Source organism: Cervus canadensis, chromosome 2, assembly GCF_019320065.1.
Source record: "Cervus canadensis isolate Bull #8, Minnesota chromosome 2, ASM1932006v1, whole genome shotgun sequence".
Classification (NCBI taxonomy): Eukaryota; Metazoa; Chordata; class Mammalia; order Artiodactyla; family Cervidae; genus Cervus; species Cervus canadensis.
The window spans coordinates 78379794-78401958 of NC_057387.1; the positions used below are offsets into that span (position 1 = coordinate 78379794).

Here is a 22165-nt window from a genome sequence, read left to right on the forward strand (position 1 = left end):
TGGATTGTATCATAGTTCTATTTTTAGTTTTTTGAGGAATCTTCATGCTATTTCTCATAGCAGCTGTACTACTTTATATTACCATCACCAGTGCATGACAGTTTCCTTTTCTCCACATCTTCACCAACCCTTGTTATTGTCTTTGTAATTTTAACCATCTAGTGTGTGTATGTAAGATGGTAAATTATTGTGATTTTGCATTTCCCTAATAATTTGTGATGCTAAGCATCTTTTCATATGCTTGTTAGCCATCTGTATGTCTTCTTTAGAAAAATGTTTATTCAGGTTCCCTGTCCATTTTTAAATAGGGTTTTTTGTTTTGCTTGCTATTTAGTTGTACGAATTCTTTAAATATTTAGATATCAACCGCTTATCAGGTATATCATTTGCAAATATTTTCTCCCATTCCATAGGTTGCCTTTTCATTTTGCTGATGGTTTTGCTGCACATTAACTTTTTAATGTAGTCTCATTTGTTTATTTTTGCTTCTGTTGCCCTTGCCCAAGGAGATATATTAAAAAAAAAAATATTGCTAAGACTAACAACAAGTGCTTACTGTCTATGTTTTATTTGAGAGTGCATCAGGGATACTGGCCTATACGCACCCCTTTCACTTTTGGTAGTGTCTTTGTCTGGATTTGGTATTAGGTTAATGCTGGCCAATGTTACTTTCTTTTCAATTTTTTGGAATAATTTGAGAAGGACAGGAATTAATGCTTCTCTAAACATTTGGTAGAATTCATCTGTTAAGCCATCTAGAACTAGATTTTGCTGGGAGTGTTTTTTTTAAATTAATGATTCAACTTCATTACTAACAATTGATCTATTCAGATTTTCTATTTCTTCATGATTTGGTCTTGGAAGATTGTATGTTTATAGAAATTTATCCATTTCCTTTAGGTTGTCCAATTTGTTGACATATAATTGTTCACAGTATTCTCTTATGCTTTTTTGTATTCCAATGGTATTGGTCACAATTTTTCCTCTTCATTTCCAATTTTATTTATTTGGGTTCTCTTTTCTTGATGAGTCTGGCTGTACATTGTCAATTTTGTTTATCATTTCAAAGAACCAACACTTAGTTTCATTAATCTTTTTTCTATTGTTTTTTAAATCTCTTTCATTTATTTCTGCTCTCATCCTTATTATTTCCTACATTCTACTACTTTGAGTTTTGTTAGTTCTTTTTTTCCTAGTTCCCTGAAATATAAAATTAGATTGTTTATTTGAGATTTTTCTTTTTTCTTGAGGTAGGCCTCTATAACTAAGAACTTCCCTCTTAGAACTGCTTTTGCTGTGTCTACAGATTCTGGAAAGTTATGTTCTCATTTTTATTTGTCTCAAGGTTCTTAAAAAAACTTACTCTTTGATATCTTCATTGACTTCTTGATTGTTTAGTAGCACACTGTTTAACCTACAAATATTTGTGTTTTGTGTTTTTCCAGTTTTCTTTTTTTTTTTTTTTTTTTTTTTTTTTACACTAATAGCAAACTATCAAAAAAAGAGATGAAGGAAATCTCATTTACAACTGCATCAAAAAGAACAATATACCTAGGAGTAAATTTAACCAAGAAGGTTAAAGACCTGTACTCTGAAAACATGACAAAAGAAACTAAAGAAGACAAATAACTGAACTGGAAGACTCAATATTATTAAAATACTACTGAAAGTAATCTGCAGTAAATGTAATCTCTATCAAATTACCAATGGCATTTTTTGCATAAAGGAAACAAATAATTCTAAAATTTATATGAAATCATAAAAGACACCAAATATCCAGAGAGATTCTTGAGAATGAAGAACAAAGCTGGAAGTTTCAAGCTCCCTTATTTCAAGCTATACTACAAAGCTATAGTGATCAAATCAGTATGGTACTGGCACAGAAACAGATCAATGGAACAGAATAAAGAGCCCAGAAATAAACTCACGTTCATATGCTTCATTAATCTAAGACAAAGAAAACAACAATACACAATGGCAGAAAAAAGTCCTCTTCAATAAATGGTATTGGGGATACTGGACAGCCACATGTAAAAGAATCAGACTACTTTCTCACACCGTATGCAAAAATAAACTCAAAATGGATGAAAGACTTAAATGAAACCATAAACATCTAGAAGAAAACAGGTAGCAAGCTCCTTGACATTAGTCTTGGTAATGATTTTTTAAACTTTAACACCCCAAGGCAACAAAAGCAAAAATTTAAAAAGCGGAACTATAACAAAATAAAAAGCTTTTGCACAACAAAGGAAACCATCAAAAAAATGAAAAGACAATCTACTAAATGGGAGAAAATATTTGCAAATTACATGCCTTATAAGGGGTTAAAATCCAAACTATATAAAAAACTCAGATAACTCAATATCAAAACACAAACAACCTGATTAGAAAATAAGCAGAAGATGAGAATAAACAGTTTTCCAAACGTAACACACAGATGCCCAACAAGCACAATAAAAGATACTTAACTTCACTAATCATCTGGGAAATGCAAAGCAAACCATAATGAGCTATTACTTCATACCTATCAGAATGGCTGTTACCAAAAGGACAAAACATAAGTGCTAGTGAGGATGTGGAGAACAGGGTACCTTCATGCACTAATGATGGGAATGTAAATTGCTGTAGGCAGTATGGAAAAGTTATGAAGTTCCTCAAAAAACTAAAACTCAACCTACTACACAATCCAGCAATTCTAATTAAGGGTATTTACTCAAAGAAATGAAAACACTAATTTAAAAAGATATAGGTACCCCAATATTCATTACAGCACTATTTACAATAGTCAAGATATGAAGGCAACCTAGATGTCCACTGAATGATGACCAAATAAAGTAGATGTTTTACACACACACACACACACACACACACACACACACACACACAGTTGAATAGTACTCAGTCAAAAAAAAAAGAATCAAATCTTGCCATTTGAGGCAACATGGACCTAGAGGGTATTATACTAAGTGAAATAACTCAGTCAGAGAAAACCAGTATCTGCATGATTTCACTTATATGTGGAATCTATAAAACTAAACAAATGAACAAACAAAACAGAAACAGACTCATAGATATAAAGAACAAACTGATCTCATGCTCTTGGATTCGAAGAATTAATATTGTTAAAGTGGGAGTACTACCCAAAGCAATTCACAGACTTAATGTAATCCTTATCAAATTACCCCAGACATTTACCATAGAACTAAAACAAGTAATCCTAACATTTATATGGGACAACAAGAAACCCTGTAAAAGCAATCTTCAGGAAAAAGAACAAAGCTGGAGGCAAATTCTCCCAGAACTCAGACAATAATGCAAAACTACAGTAATCAGAACAGCATGGTACCGGGGGGGGGGGAGGGGCGGACAGACATATAGGTGAATGAAACAGAAGTGAGAACCCAGAAATAAACCCATACAGCTACAATCAATTAATCTACAACAAAGGAGGCAAGAATGGGGAAAAGATGGTCTCTTCAGCAGACAGTGTTGGGAAAGCTGGACAGCCTCATATAAATCAATGAAATTAGAATACTCCCTCATACCATATACAAAATAAACTCAAAATTTCTTAAAGACTTAAATATAAGACATGACAACATAAAATCCTGGAAGAAAACACAGGCAAACCTTCTTGGACATAAATCATAGTAGTATTTTCTTAGATCAGTTTCCCAAGGAAAAAGAAAGAAAAGCAAAAATAAACAAATGGGACCTAAGCAAACTTACAAGCTTTTGCACATCAAAGGAAATCATCAAGAAAAAGAAAAGACAACCTACAGAATGGGAGAAAATATTTGCAAATGATGCAACTGACAACAGATTAACATCTAAAATATACAAACAGCTCATACAACTCCATATTTTAAAAAAAACCACCCAATCAAAAAATGGGAAGGAGACCTAAACAGTTACTTCTTTAAAGAAGACATACAGATGGACAATAGACACAAAAAAGACATTAAACATCTATACTTAAATAAATAGATAAACAAGGTCCTACTGAATAGCATAGGAAACTATATTCAATACATCATGATAAAACAATAGATATAACATAAAAAGGAATATACATACATATAACTGAGAATATATATGTATAACTATACAGCAGAAATTAACCTACATGTAAATCAACTATACTTCAAAAATTCAAAAAAAATTTTTTTAATGTACTATATTGTAAAATGTAATTTTGAGTAATGCTCAAAATTCTCCAAGCCAGGCTTCAACAGTATGTGAACTGTGAACTTCCAGATATTCAAGCTGGATTTAGAAAAGGCAGAGGAATCAGAGATTAAATTGCCAACATTCACTGGATCACAGGAAAAGCAAGAGAGTTCCAGAAAAACATCTACTTCTGCTTTATTGACTATGCCAAAGCCCTTGACTGTGTGGATCATAACAAAATGAAAAATTCTTAAAGAGATGGGAATACCAGACCACCTGACCTGCCTTGTAAGGAATCTGTATGCAGGTCAGGAAGCAACAGTTTGAACTGGACATGGAACAGACCTGGTTCCAAATTGGAAAAGGAGTACGTCAAGGCTATTTATTGTCGCCCAGTTTATTTAACTTATATGCAGAGTACATCATGCAAAATGCCAGCCTGGATGAAGCACAAGCTGGAATCAAGAATGCCAGGAGAAATATCAATAACCTCAGATACACAGATGACACCAGTCTATGGCAGAAAGCAAAGAAGAACTAACAGCCTCTTGATAAAAGTGAAAGAGGGGAGTGAAAAAATTGGCTTAAAACTCAATATTCAAAAAACAAAGATCATGGCATCTGGTCCCATCACTTCATGGCAAATAGATGGGGAAACAATGGAAACAATGACAGACTTTATTTTCTTGGGCTCCAAAATCACTGCAGATGGTGACTGCAGCCATGAAATTAAAAGACGCTTGCTCCTTAGAGGAAATGCTATGACCAATCTAGAAAGCATATTAAAAAGCAGAGACATCACTTTGCCAACAAAGGTCCATCTAGTCAAAGCTATGATTTCTCCAGTAGTCATGTATGGATGCAGAGAAGGTAATGGCAACCCACTCCAGTACTCTTGCCTGGAAAATCCCATGGACAGAGGAGCCTGGTAGGCTGCAGTCCATGGGGTCACAGAGAGTCGGACACAACTGAGCGACTTCACTTTCACTTTTCACTTTCATGCATTGAAGAAGGAAACGGCAACCCACTCATGTTCTTCCCTGCAGAATCCCACAGATGGCAGAGCCTGGTGGGCTACCATCTATGGGGTCGCACAGAGTTGGACACAACTGAAGCGACTTAGCAGCAGCAGCAGCAGCAGCATGTATGGATGTGAGAGTTGGAGTCTAAAGAAAGCTGAGTGCCGAAGAATTGATGCTTTTGAACTGTGCTGTTGGAGAAGACTCTTGAGAGTCCCTTGGACTGCAAGGAGATCCAACCAGTCCATCCTAAAGGAGATCAGTCCCGGGTGTTCATTGGAAGGACTGACACTGAAGCTGAAACTCCAATACTTTGGCCACCTGATGCAAAAAACTGACTCATTGGAAAAGACCCTGATGCTGGGAAAGACCGAAGGCAGGAGGAGAAGGGGACAACAGAGGACGAGATGGTTGGATGGTATCACCGACTCAATGGACATGAGTTTGAGCAAGTTCCGGGAGTTGGTGATAGACAGGGAAGCCTGGGATGCTGCAGTCCAATGAGGTCTGCTGCCGTCTCTTTGCTGCCGTCTATGGGGTCGCAAAGAGTCGGACGCGACTAAGTGACTGAAGTGAACAGATATTGTAAAAAGTATTACTCTTTTGCAGTTTAAATGAATCAGCTAGACCAACATGAACAGATAAAATCTCCAAGTCAGTCAAATGAAAAAGTTCCAAAAGGATATATATATTTTTATATAAATATATAATTAATGACAAGTTTAAGAACATACAAAACAGTATATGTTGTTTATGGATATATCAAGTATACTAATTTAGGATAGTGGTTGCCACTTGGAAGGAATAAGAGAATAAGATTGGGGAAGGGTAATACACTTCAATAATATATGAGGGCTTTACTTTTCCTTAAGCTTAATAATAGCCCATGGGTATTTATTATGCTATCCTCTATATTTCTGTACGTTTGACATCTTTAAAAACTAATCTAATAATGTCAACATATTGTAAAAGTACAAACTTCTTCAGCCTGGCATTCAAAATTCTCTACAATATTATTCCAACCTCCTTTTCTAGCCTCATCCTTTACTATTTACTATAGTGTTTCCTTATTTTCACTGTATATGTCATCTCTATTACAATTAATGAACATTTTTCTTTTCAGAATTTTATTTTTTTAATTAATCAATTTATTTGGCTGCACTTAGTCTTAGGTGTGGCATGTGGGATCTAGTTCCCCAACCAGACATTGAACTCAGGCCCCCTGCAATGGGAGCATGCAGAGTCTTAGCCACTGGACCACTAAGGAAGTCCCTCTTTTCAGAATTTTAACTCAAATAGCCTTGTACAGGTCAATGATAAGGAGGAAACCACACGTTTAATAAGCCAGCTATACTTTTCTATTATGAATACGTATATATAAGTATTAGAGTATTTGTCCTACTGTCACCTAAAAACATCAAGTATTACACCTTGGGTTGTGTATCAGTGGTTCTCAAATTTGATGTACAAGGTTACTTGGGAGGTTTGTTAGAAATGAAGGGTCCCAGGCCAAATCTCTAGGACTTCTGATTCAGGTCATTAGAAGACAGAAATACTGCCTACATGTATCCATGGCCCCTAACAAATTGGACTATCTGCCACTCTCTAAAGAAACTACATTTTTCTTTTCCGATACCTTTCCTTTTGTTATTTCCCCTGCTGAAGCACACTCCCTTCTCCCTGAGCCAATAGGAAGTAAGCCCGCACTTTAAGGCCCATATTAAATATCACCATCACAATACAGAACTTTGACTTGGACGTGACATCTCTCTCATTGTAACCTTCTTCCTTCCCCTATCAATTTATTTCTATTTCTGTATGAATGCTTATCACATTCAATGTAATGCATGTCTTCTTCTCTGATTCTGCCTCCTGAACTATAAATGCTACTTGAGAGCAAAAGCAGGGATTATGGCTTGGTCATTTTATGCTTTCAACATGATAGTTATTCAGATACTTGCTGGACTGAGCTCTGCTAAACACTGAATTAACAATTTTTATTAACATTTTAAAACTCATGTCGCAAAAGCATTAGAATATTCATTCGTATAGCACTACAAATTAAACATGAGAATCTAGATTATCTGGCCTCATTTTCAAAATGAGAAAATGGAAAATATATCCTATATAGAAACAAATAATTTAAGTTTTAATTTTCAAAGAAAAAAAATTAGTTTAAAAATGCCAAATTCAGCTTTTAAGAAGGAAAGCTGCTTAACTTACAATCTTCCAAGCAAAAGTAAATGATCAAGCTATTAATTAAAACAGTGAGTTTTTGATACTGCTACAAAACACTATTAAGAAAAAAAGTATAATTAAACCAAAGTTAATAGACTCTAGCAAAATTCTCAATACTTCCATATGATATTTCAGCATGTTTTCTCTTTGCTTTAACATTGCATATCACTAGGATACATCAAGCACAATAACTTCTAAGTAGTTTTCCAGCATAAAAACTATAATTATTAGTATAAAAACCACAAAACTATCTGTTTTTAATCAGAAAATATCAACATGCAACTCATTTATGAATATAATTGTTTTTCAATTTGGTAATAATAATTCGGGCTGTTTTCTATTCCAGAGGTAATTACTTCATTGTTCTAAATATACTTATTTCAACTTAGATAGAAAATAAACTAATGGAAACAGAAATGGGACTTTTTAATGGAAAAATGTTCATCAACATCAGTCCATATTACAGTATCATCTGCATCTGTATATTTTAGTACATACATAACACCTTTTAAAGACAGAGCATTGTCAAAATGAAATATACAAATGTATATACTAATTTCAAGTAATAAAGAAGAGAAAATGGAGAAAACATATTTCCTTATGTTCACTTGGCCCTTCAGGTTGAAAAGGAGAGTGAAAAGACGACAACTGTGAGAAATGAGGAATAAGAAAATGTTCTCACATATCTCATTTTCTCCTCTTCTCATTCATTTTTCTGTCATATTCCTGTTAAATTTCCTCTTTTACATGGCAAGTCAAGTAAACTAACCTAACTCAAATGAAACTTTTTACTTAACTTTTTCATTCTATTTTTACATTATAAAGATAAAATTTCAACCCACTATGTCCATTTTCCTGAATAAAATTAACTGGAAATAAATCAGTTATAAGGCAAACTATTATAACTGAGCTCAAACTAAGAATTCCTAAAAATGATTCTAGTACTGGCTTTACTTACCATAAGTGATAATCTGTAACTACTGATACTAATAAAGAGAGCCATCCAATTATGCTTACTTCCTAAATAAGTAATCTTTCCAAACTACCAAATATACACAGACCTTAAGGCCCTATAAATATTTTAGCAGTACTCAATGGCCAGAAAAATGCAGAAGTTTAAAGGTAATAAGAGGAGTCAAATAAACCTACTTCAAAGATCCTATAAGTAGAATAGATCAGATTAAACAAGGTTATTGGAAGGTAACAACACAGCTCATTTGATAAAGCAGTTCTGAGAAATCCAAAAATACCATTCCTCTTTAAAAAAAAATCAAAGAAGCACTTGGACTAACAAGAAATAATGCACAATTTGGCTTGATCAAATACTTCATTAATTTTTTTCTACCCCCTAAGGTATTGCCCTTTTAAAATCTTCAAATAAAATATAACCTAATTGCTTGCACATGGCTACAGTTTGCACAGATTTTTATTTCAACAGTGCCACCTAGTGGATCAGTCAATACTTTCAACTGGTCAAGAAGTGGTTTCATCATCCTCAAAGGCTAAGAATCCCCAAAGTTATATTTTCTGGTTCACAATATTCCTAATAATATTAACATTCAAGGGGAAATTTTATAACTGTAGTATAAATTATGGATTCTTATCTTCTGATAGGCTATTTCTAATAAAAATTAGATCATTTACAAATATTATTATGATATTTAAAATAAAAGTACCTTAGTGATTTCTTCAGAAGCTCGTTTGAAGTCCTGAACATTTCGACAGTAAAATCCTATTGTACAGCTAGGATCCATTTTTCGAAATGACATCTTTTTGGGAGAAGGGCAGTGGAATGTCTGTAATTTTAAAAGTTCTTTAGGATTAATTTATTTTATTTAATGGACTTTATATACAAAATTATCACTTCATTTAAAATTTGCTATCTAGCTATTCTCCAAACTATAAACATGCTTTCAAATGGTGTTTTAGTATATCCTATGCAGATGATCCCTCCCAATATCCAAAGTTGTAAAACATAAGAGCCAACGTTGTGTATATTCAGTTTACCAAATTTCCACCTTACACATTAGTGCCATTCTGCAAAAGAAAGGAAGTGTGTCAAAAGCAGGGTGCATTTCTAACACTTGCAGAAGGGAAAAAAAAAAATGTTATCTCTGAAAAAGACATGAATAAGCTAGTACAATGTTTAGCATCAAATTAGCTATTTCTATGAAAGTGCCATTAAGTCTGTTCAGTTAGAGATTTTTTAAATATTTATAAACCTTTGGATAAGAAAACCAAGACTTTGTAAACAAATATGCAGGTTCATGAAAATGTTCCATGATGATACGAAGAGGTCAACTTGAGAGTTTTAGTAACTGACACAATCAGCACAATTGCACGCTGTCCTAACCCACTCTTCTACTGAGTCCTACCTCAAGTTCTTGTTTCGTCCCACACAGGATACGGTGAAAATTGTTCTACTCAGGTCCCTGCCCTCTTCCCTTGGTTCACTCTTCACACTGTCCTAACCCACTCTTCTACCGAGTTCTACCTCAAGTTCTTGTTTCGTCCCACACAGGATACGGTGAAAATTGTTCTACTCAGGTCCTTGCCCTCTTCCCTTGGTTCACTCTTCTCCAGTAGTCCCAGTGTTATTAAACATACAAACGGGCTAAAAATGCTGCTCTAGACTCTCTACTCTTGCCAGCAGGGTGTGGCTATTAGTAGAATCTGGTTATCTTTAGAGAATGCAAAAGTAGGAAAAGGGTAGAATATAAAGCTAATCATTCCAATCTTTCTTCCTCACCATGACACTCTAGTGTTTGGTTTAAAACATTTTTTAACTGCATAAATGCTCAGATACTTGTCCTTAAAAATCACTGATGCAACCAAATCTTTTTTTGTATGTATAAGAAAAAGAATGTTTATGTTAAAAAGGAGGGCCATAAAATATATATTCATATTTGCATAGGATATACAAAAATTAACAAGTTTAGAGAAAAGGGAGAAAACTTGGCAGATGGGAGACAGGTATGAGAAATTCTTCATTTTATATTTTTTAATTAAAGAATAAGCTCAATAATCTAGGCTGTATATAAATCCATAAACTTAAAATTTCCCTACATTTAATGCCTAAAACTAAGGAATTTAAACTTGGAATCATCTATAAAAAGGTAGAAAAATATAGACTTTCATATTTATATTCATGGTAGATCAATCAAAATCACTCTTTTCTCTCCCCCTACATATATCCTGTGATCCAATTAATGTTCCATATTATCACCAGAGGATATGCAGAACAAATATATTCAAAGTGTTTTTTTTCCCCTTACCAATAGTTTAGTCATGTATTAGGTTCAAATCCAACATCATGCTAATAAATAACCAAACAAATGTGTTTTTAAATCTGTGACTACTGTGAAACCCTTAGCTACTATGAAACCCTTACTGTACAGTAAGACTCAACCCAGCTAAACTGGAACGTCCATCTTTCTAATCAGTATGAGAACTGTCTTAGCAGGACTTTTCTAACATTGTTTTACTGATTTTGTTTATAAAGAGATATTTAAAAACAGATCTGGAAAGGTATAGAAGAGCTAGGTAAATTTGGTAGTTAACAATATACAGGAGTATTACTATTTAAGGCTCGGACAGTTCTAGGTCATATTTACAAAACAAAAATTATTTGCAATACAAGATATCTAACAACAGTCATTTGCCCAACTCTTTCCAAAGCCAATAATAAGAAATGCTTGTTTAGTTTTTGCTACTTGGGGATAAGAAAGAAGAGTCAAAAGTTTGTATGGTCCAACAAAGTATTTTCTTAACTTGTCTACATGGATGCCCTAAATTATATTAAAGCATTAATTAAAGTTTTCATTAAGAACCATTAAGACTAAATCAATATAGGCTTAGTGCTATTTCACTGTATTGTCTCCATCACCATAGATAATAATGACAAACACTAGTTAAGCATAGTTATTTTCATATCTATAAAAAACTTTTTAAATTATTCACAAAACCACAAATATAAATCTCTGATGAATGAAAACTGCAAATTGCTATTTGGTGCTCCTACATGAGTACTAGGACTCATATTTCAGAGAGGCATTTTATACCATTTAAATCATATTGTTTGTTCACCCAAGAAGATTCTGAAATCAAACCAAGATTAATTTATAATTCAGAATCAATTCTGTTTATTGTAGAACAACTTAGACCTTAAGGTATTTTCCCAAGTGGCATTACACAGCTGTGTTCACTCTGTGATAATTCTCTGCGCTATGCACTTAGATTTCTTTTTTAGTTTTTAAAATTCTGATGATTTGCTAAGAGTAGCAGCTTCTACTTAAACACATTTTAGCAAGTATCACTAGATACACTTCTACACTTACTGAAAAAACTGGCCAGAGTGAGTCAATTCCCATTTATTTCATTTTCCAATACAATATTTATTCATTGCCTCAAAAAATAGTTACTAGGCACCTACCAAATGGTAGGCACTCTTCCAGACTTATTATATCAAAGAGTGGATTCTATTACCTAAACATACAAATAATACTGAAACAAATAATTTTAAGTGTAGTTCTGTTATTTTGGTGATTTAGATAAACTTCCCAAGATAACTAATTAGAGAATACATCCTTACTAAAAAGCACCTCCTACTCACTGCAGTTCACATGTGTAATTCATAAAGGGTACATCTTTCACTGAGGAATTCACTCATCTATCTACATAATCACATCACATCGTTCTAATAGCTTTAGTGCCACTATGCTCTGAATTTACAAGGATATATTAAAACAGTCACCACTGTATACACCTCCTAAAACCTGAAACTTGGAATTGGGGGCCTAGCAATCAGAAGAGACTAACATATCTATAATAAGGTTTTTTTAACCTTATTAGTAGAATGTTAATATTAAGGTAATACAATATTTGGAGAAGGAAATGGCAAGCCACTCCAGTATTCTTGCCTGGGACACAGACAGAGGAGCCTAGTGGGCTCCAGTCCATGGGGTCACAAAAGAGTCGACATGACTTGGCGACTAAACAACAACGAACAGTACAACAATACTTTAATAACCAAATGTTTGTATTTGTAAAGAGATAGAATCAGTCACTCTGAAAGTATATCAGAAGTAGCATGAAGCAATAGTTTCTGGTTTAAGAAAACTTAAATATATACACACACATACAGATACATGCCTGCATACACACACATATACATTATAAATATGTATAAGATAATGTATATCCACGAGTACTCTCATCCAAACAATTGAAACTCTGCCCTGTCCTAACTACTAACAATGAGAACCCACAGTTCAACACAGCCTCACTGCTAAATCTCATCTTAAACCCACTTTCTGGCATCTCAATATATAAAAAATAAGTGCTTCTGTGCTTTTAAGAAGTTATCTAATTTCACCAAATTTTACTTTACAAAGTCTCTTAAAATCAAATTATTTTCCATTCCCACTACCACCCACTTCAAGCTTCTATTGACTCACCTGTGAAGTGTTGCAACTGTCTCCCAATGAGCTACAACCTTCCTAATATTGATTGTGTAGACATTTGTGAATAACAGTGTGAATAACATGGATATTCACTGACCTGGCATCTTTGTAGAGTCTCTCAAAATATCAGATGAATAATCTCTTTCTACTGGTCAAAACAGCCGACACTAATAATCTTTTAATTTGCCTATTTTAGATGATGCTTAGAATACTATGAACAAGTTTCCATGTAAATCTCAAGTATTTATTTTTTTAAGGAGTCAATTTGACACAGCCACATGGGAAATGTAACTGAAGGCATAGGAATCGGTGCCACAAGATCACAAGGCAGCAGAAACAGATTTACAGTGTGGTTCACATAGCACAATTCTAGAGTGCCTCCCACAGTATTAGTCAACTGGAAATATTTATTAAAGTTTATATGCAACATATAGTGAAGGAAGAAAGTAAAAAGCAAAGCTGTTTTCTTGCCCATACTTTAGTTGAGGTAATAGTCTACAAAAAATGCTAGGCTGTTTTATAATGTACCACTTAGTACCAGATTTTAATCTTGTGCTTTATCCATCTTCATAATCTACCCCTTATATACTTATTAGGTATTAATATTAGCTAGCAAGCTATTACTAAAACAAAGTACTAAACCACATTTCCAACTTGTCAAGCCCTGGAGAATTAGTGATCCATGTGCCACTCAAGTGATTAAGATGACTTAAAAAGTCTCTAAAAGCATCAACTGGGAAAACAAGAACCAAAATCATGTAACAGTTACATTTCTCACTTATGCACTCTCAGAATTTTCTGAAATATAATCCTATACAAGTATAACTGATTCACTTTGCTGTACAGCTGAAACTAACAAAACACTGCAAATCCAATTTAAAAATTTTGTAAATGCTGGCTCAGAAAATGATCAACAGGAAGGAAAAGAAGACTTTAAGAAATCAAAGCTAAAATAAATATTAGAAACCCAACTAAAATTCATGGAAACTTAACTAGAGGCTAAGATTTAATTACTGAAATGCTAGAAATAATTATTAGACATTATTCTTGTTTTCACTGAAACTTGTCTTAATTATATACTTAAAGCAAAATAATGTCACACTCCCCTTCAATCATTTTGTCATTCTAACCCAACTCCATTGTCTTCTTTCTCTTTTTCCCCCCTTTCTTTCTTTCTTTCTTTAAACATGTCTAACATTTTAAATTCTTCAGTACTGTTCAGCTGTATATGTACAAAATTACTTGGAAGCTTGGTCATTTATTTTGGTTGGGCTAGGATATCTAACAAGTTAGAGACAAAGATAAATGAAGAAGACAGTGTATTATAAATTAAAATTCAGCAATAAATTATCTAACCTTTGACCACTGTATGTATTATGGCTTTGTAAATTAGTAAAATATTTATTATTAACTTGGAATACCATAAAAGCATAGCTGCTTAGCATATCTCTGAATAATTAAGAGTTTGCTTCATATGGTAAGAAAACAGTACCAGCTCTTTATCCACAGTACCTCAAGAGGGAAGTCCTTTATGCTGACATCTACAAAAGATTGGCAGTAATGAGGATCCATGTAAATCAAACTGTCATCTACAAGGACAAAACAGAAGACAAGTAATTCAAAAAACACCTTATTATTACACTGCTTACAATCCAATTTCTATGTAGAATAGCTGAAAAAAATCTGGGAGTAACAGCTTGCCAGACTGATATTCATTGACTGAAACATAGGTTTGCACAGGACAGATTAACTTTTGCATAATCAAATATGCTTGTATAAGCAGAATTTTTATAAAGTGATGAGACTGTCATTTAATTTTTGGTGATAAAATTACTTTCACAAACACACAATTATATTCTACAGTTTGCATATGAAAAATGTATTGCACTACTTTATCCTGACAGGAAGAACATATTGCTTGTCATTTTATCATCAACTAGCACCACTAAAACTGGTAAAAGGTAAATATGTAAATAGCAACTGCCAGAATATGGCAGCAATGTCTTCTAAAGTTTAGTAAAAATCAATAAATTATGCCTTGTTTATGCAATAACAGAAATTAAATATACGTTTTACAGAATCCAATTATACTATGGATCAATGACAAATGAATGGCTATGGCAGGACTGATGAATTTATAAGGTACTCATTTTGCTCCGTTACTTACCCTGTTTCTGGATGATCCTATGTTAACTTTCTGACTTTTAAAAGAAAACAAAGAAGAAATATACTTTACTAAACCACTAACCTTGAAATCCAGCAAAGTAATATGACTGTTTAGGTTTGCCGCCGATAATACCCACACAATATTCAAGGCTTAAAATGCCCTGCCAAAATAAATTAACTCAGATTTAGGGTCAAGAGACAAATGATAATTATTCAAAACAACTAAATTTGTATTACTAGTAGTAGTAGTAGTCTGCAAATTTTTCACCATCAGTTTTATTTTTATTACATTTTCCCCCGTGTTCTGAAACCCTTTTGTCTACCAAACTATCTTCTATTTAACAACATTAAACAATTACTATGTGCCAATTATAAACAACATAACTATGAAAAGGCAATAAACATTTCTGCCAAAGTCAAAACAAATGGCCTTTCAGTTAGTTGGTGCAACTTTGCTGTGATCAATGTAATATTTTCATCACACTTCTTGAAATGCTAGAAATAATTATTAGGCATTGTTCTTGATTTTCACTGAAACTTGTCTTAAAACAACAAACTAAAAATCATTTTTAATCAATGGCATTCACTTGACAAAAATTTTGTGCTACTTCATTTGGAATAAAAACAGACTAATGAAAACAATCTAGTCCAAGTAAAAGAATAATTATTATTATATTTAAAGTCAGCTTACTTTACTAATCATAAAATATCAATGATACCTCAATAAATCATTTAGTAGTTCCCTAAGCATCTACTTAAGGTGGGCCAAACAATTCTTTTTTAAAATTAATTCATTCATTTATTATTTTGGCTGTGTGGAGTCTTAGTTGCAGCTCGGGGGACCTTTTGCTGCATCCCATCAGCTCAATTGTTGGGCTGTGTGGGCTTAGTTGCCCCGAGGCATGCAGGATCTTAGTCACCCTGTTGTTGTTTAGTCACGAAGTCACGTGGGACTCTTTGCGACCCCATGGACTGCAACCCACCAGGCTCCTCTGTCCATGATATTTCCCAGACAAGAATACTGGAGTGAGTTTCCATTTCCTTCTCCAGGGGATCTTCCCAACCCAGGGATCAAACCCCATCTCCTGCATTGTAGGAGGATTCTTTATTGCTGAGCCACCAGGGAAGCCCCCTTAGTTCCCTGATCAGGGATCAAACCTGCGTCACCTGCATTGCAAGGCAGATTCTTAACCATTGGACCAACAGAGAATAATTCTGGCCTAAATAATTCTATACTTTAAAAAAAAAATCATGTCCATGGAGTAGTCATTTAAAAATATGCCCAGTGGAATCAATTAATATCCATATTCTATTAATGTAGAAACTGTCAATAGCTTCTATACTAATTTTAGCATATATTATGGTAGAATACATTAATAATGATAAAGTTTATTCTATAAACCCCACAAAGTATTAAACAATAAACTTCCCTTCTCTTAAATGAGAGGATGTTTCAAAATCTAGAAGACACAAAAATAGACTGTGTGAACAAATGCTCTTTTAACAAGTAAACAGAACAGTTTTGTTTAAACTTAATTATTTTCTTAAAAATAGTATGTTGGTGGTTTACCGAAAAACACACACAGAAAGTAAATCAAAAAGTAAAAATTTCTCAAAACACCAACACTCAGAGTTCATCATTAACCACATTTAGGGGAATACCTTCATGACATCTATCTATATTACATATATTCACATACAGATGTATAAATACAATTATATATATATATGTCATTATATAACATATGCCACTGAAACTTTTGTCACTCATGATCTCTTAAACATTTTCCTATCAATAACTATAGATCTATATTACAATGTTTAATGGCTGCAAACTCTGTATACTTTGTGAAAATATCATAGAGGTGTTTTTTGAGGGGTAAGGAGAACTGCAACTGAAAAACTTAAACAGAGAAAAATCAATTGGGGCTTCCCAGGTGGCTCAGTGGTAAGCAAACCACCTGCCGATGCAGGAGACGCAGATTCAATCCTTGGGTCAGGATGATCCCCTGAAGGAAATGACAACCCACTCCAGTATTCTTGCCTGGAAAATCCCAAGGACAGAGGAACCTGGTGGGTTACAGTCCATGAGGTCACAAAAGAGATGGACTGGACACAATTGAGCGACTAAATAACAACAGCAACAAAAATTAATTAAGATGCAATTATACCAAAAAACTTGATAATAATACTTATTATTATTCTGTTATTATCATTCTATTTACAGTCCTATTATTCTATTGCATTCCCCCAAAATAAAGATCTTTAACACAATTAGAGAGTGCCTTCGACCTGAGGCAATCTGATCAGCTGAAATACAATGTTTCTGATACAGGGACCCATGAGAAAGTAAAAGTTCTAAGTCCCTCAAAGTCCAGAGAAAAAGAAAAAACGCATAGCAAGAATCTTCACACACTGTCAGAAAAAAGAACGATTTTGGGTAATGGAAGAAAGACTTTAGTTCTTGACATCTATATTTCCTTTACAACAAAATAGAGCAGATTTAGCAATAAACACTTAGAAGTAGATTAGGAGCTAAAATGCCATTACATATAAGAAGCTGTATCTTTGGAAACTTGAAACACTTTTCAGTTCCTAAAAAAGCTTTTTCACAGTTATCTAGTGGTGAGAATTGATTGAGCTGTATCCATGAAGCAATAAATAAGACTGAAGTAATCAGTCAAAGAAGGAAAGTCTTAATTTGTCTTGCTGAAGAAAGAGAACATATCGGATTTTCCTCATTCCAGGTCCTTTTAAAAATAAATAAATAAGTAAACTTCTTGTGGTAAGGAATGATAAAGCACCATACCAAATTTTTCTCCTCACAGAATGCAGCAAGAGATGGTACCATCTCTGAAATACCATGGAATTACCTTGGGTAATAAATTTAGATAATAGAATTGAGTGGTGAATTTTAGAGAGTATAATGTACAGTGGTTTGGCAGGAAAAAGTACAACGCTGACCAAGGAGGAGGAAGCAGCATAGAGAGCGGAGAAGAGGGAGGGGGAGTGCGTGGGGTGGGGGGAGGCAGAAGCGGAGAAGGAGGAAACACAGAGAAAAGCGAGCAGAAATGAAAGAGGAAGAAGAGGACGATTACTTTTCTCTTAGGTCTATTAGACACACTATTTTTTTCACTCCTAAATGAATGGCTCTTTACTTGATCTCATTATGGCTTTTGACCCATCCATCCTGTCACCAAGCACCACACCTAACATAATACCCACTTCACTCAGCCATTTTAGACATTTTTACCTGATAATCAAAAATTTTAAATGTATTAATAGTTATTAATACTATTCTAAAAGTGGACTGTAGCATAAATTAAATTAGTAGAAGATCAAAGAAATGTTACATTTTAGGAAGTCTAGATTCTCGGGGGAACCCATGAAAAACAATGAAAGGTCAGGTCTCCATCAATAGTTTTGTTATCTGAAGTTGAACATATCACTTAACTTTTGTCATTTCTGTTTTTTTATAAAGACAACTGAGTTCCCAGCTAGTGTGAGGGCAAAATGAGATAAATCTGTATTACAAGTGTTATACAAATATCTGTCAAGCAACTCCTATATGCTAGGTACTAAGGATCACTTTAACAGCTAGCCGTGGTTTGTTTCACTACAATGCAGACTCCAATGAATCACTCAAGAAGATTACAGAGTCCTGCCATCTGATAACTGCTCTCAATGCTGCCAAACAGCAAAGCCCTCAGCCAGATGAAGCTATCCACAGCCCATTTCACCAGAAAGGGGGTTTTGGCAAGTCGATTCCAAAATTGCCTCAGTTTCTGATCTTCTCATGGTAGTAGAGAAGCAGGCAATCCATTTTAGATTTAGTTACAACAGAGACGTAACAGCATGCCAGAAGTCTCAAAGTCCCCATGAAATGGTTCATAGCATCTCACATTTCACCAATAAGTCTACTAAAGAGTCCACATGTTAGAAATCAAAGCCCCACATTTATCTAGTGGATTCATGTTATTGGTTACAGTGGCGCCGGTGGTAAAGAACCACCTGCCAATGCAGGAGACCACAAGAGATGCGGGTTCCCCCGTGGGTCAGGACGATCCCCTGGAGGAGGGCATGCAACTCACTCCAGTGTTCTTGCCTGGAGAATCCCATGGACAGAGGGGCCTGGTGGACTACAGTCCACAGGGTTGCAAAGTGTCAGACACGACTGAAGCACCTCAGCATGCACACACTGGTATTATTAGTAACAAGTAGCCTGCAAATTTTTATTAACTATTAGGAAAAGCCAAGATATCAGCTAGAAGACTTGAATATATTGAAATGAACTGCTCTAGATTTTTGGAATCTACAATCTAGAGTGAGGATACATGTTCCACCTATATACACTGGGACCACAATATGGGACTATTATTGTGTTTCACATGAGGTACAAATCTAAACTTTATTTCAAGATTACTATATGCCATGACAGTCCATTCAAAGAGGAATTCCATCTCTGGCCTTGATTTTATTAAAACTATGCAAATAATATAAATACTAAACTTTCAAACAGACTATTTCAAAAGTTGAAGTTTTGTGACAAGATAACCTAATTAGACAGGTTCTTTTGAAAAAAAAAATTACATGTTCTGAAAGAGAACAGATTTGTAACTGGTTAATATAAGGAAAACAAAGTTGGAACCTCCCCAACATTATCTTCATCATCTCTGTCTATATAAGTATGTGTTCTACCTACTTATGGACCTTATGATAGCACATGAAACAAAGCAGAAGATAATGCAGCAGTAATTTTAAAAACTCATCTTGTTTCAATAGTTACCTAGATATAGTTTAATGTGGGCTTATGAATAAATAAAGGTACATACATTTAAAAATCACACATAAGAATAATGGGAACTATAGACATATTTCAGATTATGATTATTGCTGCTCTGTATCCCCTTAATTAGCTGCAAAGATTAAAAGGCTTTTTATTTTTCATAGAACACCTTACTCTTCAAATCACAACTGATCTTATAATACTGAAATTTAAAATCTATAATGTCAAATTTTACAAACTACAACTACAAAATCATCAATCTACAATTAAAAAATCATTCCATTTCATAGAAAAAAGATTGCAAACTTTCTGTATTTTTCATATTAGCTAGCATTGCCTTCAAAAAATTTTAGTTCTTATTTCATACCTTTACAAAATCTAAATAGTCGGCATTGGTTCTTTCTCCACCAAGTCTAACAGGAACTAGAATAATAACAGCTTTGTCATTTGTGTTATCAGAGGCCATGGAAGTGCACTGTTTATCAATTACATCAGAACTGTAAACTGAGAAAAAATACAATTAATACATATTGATTTTTAAAAAATAATTTTCAGAAACACTTGTACCCTAATTTTCCTCCCAACAAGGGCCAGTCATGCAATTTCTAACATCATTAAGAAGGTCTCAACGAGTTAAAAATTACCCACATCCTTCATGCATTCAATAGATATTTATCAGATAACTATTATATGGCACTGAGTCTTCAGCAGTGAGCAAAATGAAGAAAAACCCCTGCCCTCATAGAGCATATCCTCTAACACAGAGAAGTAAAATATAAGATAAGACAGATGGTGATAGCTGCTCTGAAGGAAAACAGAGGCGAAGAAAGATGGATAGGAAGTGTCGAAATGGAGCACAATTCAAAATAAGCTGGTAGGGAACTCAAGACTTAAAAGAAAGGAATAAACCAAGAAGTGCAGATACCTGGGGGAAGAGATTCCAGATAGAAAGATGAGCAAGTGCAAATGTCTTAGGGCAGAAGCACGGACAGCTTGTTCCAAGACCAAGAGGCCAGTGCCTCTGGAGGGACTGTGAGTAAGGGTACAATAGTAGATAATGAGGTTAGGAGATAAGGTTACAACTTGAGAGAGAACAAAGACAGATGGTAGGAAATCTTAAAAAGCCAGTATAAAGACTTCAGTTTTTACTTTGAGTAAGATGGTAAGCCACTGAAGAGTTTTTTAGGAAACAAATGTCCTGATCTGGATTTATATTTTATCAGTGTGGCTCCTGTGTTTATTAACACAGGACTGCAGAAGGCAAGGGCTGAAACACAGAGAAGTTAGGAAGGCACCGCAAGAATCCAGCAACAGATGATGGTGGCCTGAACAAAGGCAATAATTGTCCAGATGCAGAATGGTCACAAGATGATCATGAGGAGGTGGTGAAAAGTGATATGTTAAACATAATATACGAGAGGAAAAAGGAGTCATAGATGATTGGCGTGTTTTTGATATAAGCAAACAGAGTAGGAGAGCTGCCATTTACAAAGACATAGAAGACTGTAGGAAGGGAAAATACAGGCAGGAGACACGGGAATTCAGTTTTAGACATGCTAAGCTTGAGATACCTACTATATATGCAAGCAGGGACAATGAGTAGGCAGTTAAGGACATAAAAGGCCTCTATCTGAGGACAGGTCTGAGATGGAGCTAAAAATTTGGGAACTGACAGGAGACAGATGGTACTGTAAAGCCACAAGATTGGGTAAATCCAAATATGTACACAGACTGTGTACCTCCCATAGTCAGTCTACACTAAAGCTACAAAAATGGAAAAAAGTTCTATGTTTCAATTCTTCTTACTTTTGCCAAGCTACTCAGTAAAACTTCTAATTATAAATCATTAAATTCTCTCACTTTTCTGAGACAGCACACACATGACCATTTCTATCTTTGACTGTTCTGAACTAATACATACTCCAATCAAATGGGTTTTTCCAAAGGACTACTCCTTCAGAAACAAATATTGTTGCAAAAAGACAAAGTAATAATATTCCCTTGGCATATACAACAATTTCTTCCTTATCAAGCGCTTCTTACTCTTCAATTTCTTCTTACTCTTCAATTTCATTCAACACACATTTATTGAGGGCCAACTATTTATTGAAGCTTTCTATGTCAGGGAAATATAAATGCAAATAAGATCCTTAATTCAGTTTCTGCCTCAATGTTTCGGTATTTTTCCTCCACCTTCAACACATGGAAGGGCTATAAAACAGTCCAATTCCGTAACAGAGGCTCACTATAGTAATGATTCTCAACAAAACAGTTCAGGTACTTTCCCCCTAACACTGATCTACAAGGACTTACAGATAAGCACA

General features: G+C 34.3%; 1 protein-coding gene across 11 annotated transcripts in view; it reads right to left on the reverse strand.

The window, feature by feature from the left end:
- ATG4C (autophagy related 4C cysteine peptidase) overlaps positions 1 to 22165 on the reverse strand; it is a 100433-nt gene that overhangs the window by 15786 nt on the left and 62482 nt on the right. For 10 of the 11 annotated variants that reach the window (XM_043461115.1, XM_043461109.1, XM_043461107.1 and 7 more), the window contains 4 exons: positions 20209 to 20345; positions 15138 to 15216; positions 14402 to 14478; positions 9104 to 9223 (listed from right to left, as the gene is read on the reverse strand). In XM_043461115.1, coding sequence (XP_043317050.1) covers positions 9104 to 9223; positions 14402 to 14478; positions 15138 to 15216; positions 20209 to 20345 — 413 coding nt within the window. The remainder of the gene's footprint in view (positions 1 to 9103; positions 9224 to 14401; positions 14479 to 15137; positions 15217 to 20208; positions 20346 to 22165) is intronic. The other variant, XM_043461116.1, reaches the window with a different exon arrangement.